The following is a 3948-nucleotide window of genomic DNA, read 5'->3' as shown; positions in this document are numbered from 1 at the left end:
CGCGCCCGCCGGAAGCAGAACACGGGGCAGGGGGGAAAGGGCAAGCGGAAGTAGCGAACGGCTTCTCAGCCAACCGGGAGCGAGGGGGCGGGGAGAAGCCGCCCTCTGCGGGGCGCAGCCAATCGGCGCGGCCCGCGGTGGCTGCGCGCGGTGCTCGGCGGCCGCCATTTTGTGGGAGGGCGCGGGGAAGGGTCAGCGGCGGCAGGACGGCGGTGGCTGAGGTACCTCGGGTGCCCGCGAGGGAGGGTGCCTGCTCCGGCCGCAGACCCTCGCCCGCGTCTCCTTCCCATGGGGCTGCGCCGCCGGGCGGGAGAGCGGCTGTCTGCGGTGCTGAGCCGCGGCTGCCCCCCGCGGCGCCTACGACCTTCAGCCGCGGCGTCGCTCCCCTCCGAGTACCGGGAGTCGCCGCTTCCCTTCCCCCGGCCCGACGCCAGCTGGAGGCGAGGGAGCGCCCGGGTCGCGGCTGTCTGTGCCAGCGAGAGGGGCCTGACGGCCGTGCGGGGCTGGGGCGAGCGCGGCAGGCGGTGGCGGCCGGTGTGAGGGCGGCGGGCGGGGCGGGCCGCGCCTGTCAAGGGCACCGGGCTCTTACGAAAAAGAAACCCCGTGTCGTGGTGTCTGGGCTCTGAGCCGTCCTCAGAGGACGCAGTGACTCTTGTCCAGGCTTTTGCATCAGTCAGGCGTAAGAAAAGATGGCCCTGGCTTTGCAAGTCTTGTACAGAAAATGCGTAGGGGGTTTATTTCGTTCAGATTTTTGGCTATTACGTAGTCAATCCAGTTACAGGCACGCTTACCTGGTTATACACCAGAGATACGTTACTGGGTTGGGTTGGTATAAGAGTTGTGTTAATGAACATAGCACCTGCTGTAGCAGTTTCTTGTGTCTCTCTTTGGGGTACTGGTGGCTACAGCATCTGCCTGGTTTGGTAGGTAATCGTATGGCATGTGTGCATCTTCTGAGGTGAGTTACAAGATAACAAATGTTTGCCCTGAACATAAAACTCCCTTAAACATAAGAAAGATATCAAACATTAAAAAGAAAACCCCTTTTATTGTAGCTGGCTCAAGTGACTTGCTGACTTAGCGGAAAACTAACTAGAAAAAAAATATATTTTTATCCAGATCTGAGAATACTGGAGTGGGCAAGTAAGATGCAGTAGAAATGTGCAACTGAGAGCAGGGCAGTTCTTATTAACAACCCTTGCACTCTAATAGGGCGTGAAAGTTGTAAAGCAGCGTTTTGAATCACAAAATGGAGTAGTGGTGTAGTCTGAATCTTGTCACCAAGTTTTTGGGGTATATAATTGAAGCTGTTTCTTAACTGAACTAGTGAAGTGTTATCTTAATTAGGTATTGCAGATTCTTGAACGAATGGTAGAAATTTGCCTGTGTTGAGTGGTTGTGTAGGCAGGACTGGCAGGTCTCTTCTTTGTAAGTGCTTTGAGGAATTTTCCCTTTTATCACCATCATACTGACTTTTGTTTTTCATGTTTAAACTCAATTCAGTGAACTCTGAAAATCATACATGTTCTTCCCTTCAGAACCCCTTATTTCCTTGTCTGCTCTTGTGTCACCTATTTTGTACCTTAAGATACAGTGCTCTGAATGCCCCTGCTCGTTATGTGTATCCATATGTCCTGAATGTGTATCCATATGTGTATCCATATGAATGTCCTGAAAGCCGATTCAGTAGCTGACAGTGGAAGTATTCAGTTCCGTGTAGAGATTAGGTTGATTTTTCTGTTGATCCTGTCCAACTGACTTGAAATTCGTTAACTGTCCCGTATTGCTTGTTAGGACAAGCAACCATGCTGGCCATGACTCGGGATCTCAACACCAGTTCACTGGATTTCAGAAGTACTTCAATTCCTATACCATCACAGGCAGGAGGAATGTATGTATATTAATGCTTATTAACTTTTGTAGTCTAGTATAATAGTGTTTTCTGGGTTTTAGACTGAAACTAATCTTAACTTTTATGTTTTCCAGTATGTAATAGCAACATACACAGGTATTGCAATGCTCATCTTGTATTTCAAGCTTAGACCTAAAAAGAAAACTCCTGCTGTCGCAGATAAGTAAATGGTAAGTGGCTGGTGTTCTTCCAGGAGCAAAATGATTCAGTGCCAGGCCAGGAAGGAGAATGACAAAGGACAAGTTGCTGATAATACAATATAATTAGAGAGAGAGAGAAAAAGACATGGGCCTGTGAACTTCGTATTTATCATTTTAAGCCTCAACTAAACTATAGCATCAGCTTATTTGGGGGCATTCTGAATGAAGTACATTGTTAAAGGGGGGGGTGCAGGAAGTGTGGGATACCAGTATTCATTTTGTTCTTCTGACATGGTAAATGGGACTAGGGACGGCATGCAGGGAGGAAGAGTGAGCAAGGAAGGAGGAATGGAAGGATGTTGCAGCTAGGTATATCAGGCTTTGCCTTACAACTATTAGGTGCCTCTGGTCTGCCCTTTTGCCATAAAATAGGGATAACTGTTGCTTTGTGGGGTATTGAAATAATAAAGTACTACTTGAGGGTTTATTTCTTAGTTGTATTAGAGAATTCCAAACAGGGATTAATGCAGTCTGTTAAAACCTTTCTCTGAACACAGTAAAGGAGCACCATACAATGGAACTGTAGATATTGCACACCTGATTAAGCAAGGGACTTGCTCTTGTATAGCAACAATGAAGCGTTACAAATCTAGAGTCACTTTCAAATACAAAATTTCCACTGAAATGGCATTTTGAAAAAACCTATGGGCTGTCCTCATAGTCTGCCAAAAAAAGGGGTAGAAAACAGTAAGCTTGAGCATTGTTGTTTTATGTTAAAGGGACATCAGTCATTTCTTCCTGGGTGTGCTGAAATTTGCCTGTTCGTAACGAAAAGTGTTTGGGCTTGGGGAAGGGGGATGCTCAGTTACTAGTACCATTGTGCAAGACTTGCTATGTTTGATCTCTCTTCTCTTGGCAGGTTGCTGGCGTGTCTGAACCTCCAGTCTGTGTCAGTGTAATGCAGGCCGATGACCTGTTGTGGCTAATAAAATATAAATAATTACTTGTTTTATTGGAAATATGAAATGGTACAAAAAATCATAAATGCGGCACTTTATTTTTCTTCTGTCAAAAATAGTTATTTGTAGTGGAGATGGAGTAGCTGATTCCTGTCATTACTATCTTAACTCTTCTGCTGTTATAACACATCCTAAAGTGTTCTGAGCACCTGGTAGTAACCTAGGAAAGACCTCAGCAGCATGACGATAATACCAGCACAGCTGATTAAAGCATCTCCATGCTTCCATGTCATAGTGGATAACAGTAAGCTTACCTCGTTTGCAGTTACCTAGTTGCTCCCATTTTTTGCATTCCAAGCTGGTAGCTTACATGGAAACAGTGACTTCTTCACTATTATTAATGCAATGCAGATTACAACTTCTGCCTCAGTTATCTGTATTTTGCGTAGAACCTGTTCAGTTTTGATGGCAAACCTACCACAAATTATGGTATTTGAGGTTTTCCAGTTACTGGCCTCTCTTGCAGAGGTAACTGCCAGAGGGCTCACTTTGCTGATGTTAAGCTCTTGTAACTCTGCATGTTCATAAACAGTAACTTAAGTAGTTCAGTGCTGATTTTTCCTGAACATAGCCTCTTAATAAATGAGGTATTCCTACCACAATTAGATACATGCAGCCCCCTCCCTGCCAGTGTGTGAGCTGACACAGGCAGGACACAGGGACAACCACAAAACCATGGATGAAATGCAAAGAGCAAATTTATTCCCGTTACCTCGTGAACCGGGGGATCTCTGAAGCAGCACCCGGGCAGAGGCACGCAAGCGGGTACGCAGACACCGCGGAGCTCAGTCCTTGCTAGAGAGTTTCCAAACCTGCTGCTTTCGCCTGTATATCAGGGAATTTTTGCAGGCGTAGTTTTCTGCTGTGCTTTGATCTT

The 3948-nt window shown here is 46.6% G+C and overlaps 1 protein-coding gene across 1 annotated transcript; it reads left to right on the top strand.

Annotated features, from left to right (window-relative positions):
- Positions 1-241: 241 nt before the first annotated feature.
- ATP5MK (ATP synthase membrane subunit k) lies at positions 242-3055 on the top strand. The gene is made up of 4 exons (XM_068398703.1): positions 242-440; positions 1795-1891; positions 1987-2082; positions 2972-3055. Exons 1-3 carry the CDS (start codon positions 289-291, stop codon positions 2077-2079), a joined length of 342 nt encoding a protein of 113 aa, XP_068254804.1. The 5' UTR covers positions 242-288; the 3' UTR covers positions 2080-2082; positions 2972-3055.
- The last annotated feature ends 893 nt before the right edge of the window (positions 3056-3948 follow it).

This window comes from Nyctibius grandis, chromosome 4, assembly GCF_013368605.1.
Source record: "Nyctibius grandis isolate bNycGra1 chromosome 4, bNycGra1.pri, whole genome shotgun sequence".
In the NCBI taxonomy this organism is placed as follows: Eukaryota; Metazoa; Chordata; class Aves; order Nyctibiiformes; family Nyctibiidae; genus Nyctibius; species Nyctibius grandis.
This window is presented reverse-complemented; position numbering and strand designations above follow the sequence as displayed.

What these genes read in the sequence shown, in the direction of transcription:
- ATP5MK (XM_068398703.1), top strand. Translation starts at nt 289, where the DNA reads ATGGGGCTGCGCCGCCGGGCGGGAGAGCGGCTGTCTGCGGTGCTGAGC. An exon ending in CGGCCCGACGCCAGCTGGAG is followed by an intron (nt 441 to 1,794) that starts GCGAGGGAGCGC and finishes ATTGCTTGTTAG; the next exon opens with GACAAGCAACCATGCTGGCC. An exon ending in CCATCACAGGCAGGAGGAAT is followed by an intron (nt 1,892 to 1,986) that starts GTATGTATATTA and finishes TATGTTTTCCAG; the next exon opens with TATGTAATAGCAACATACAC.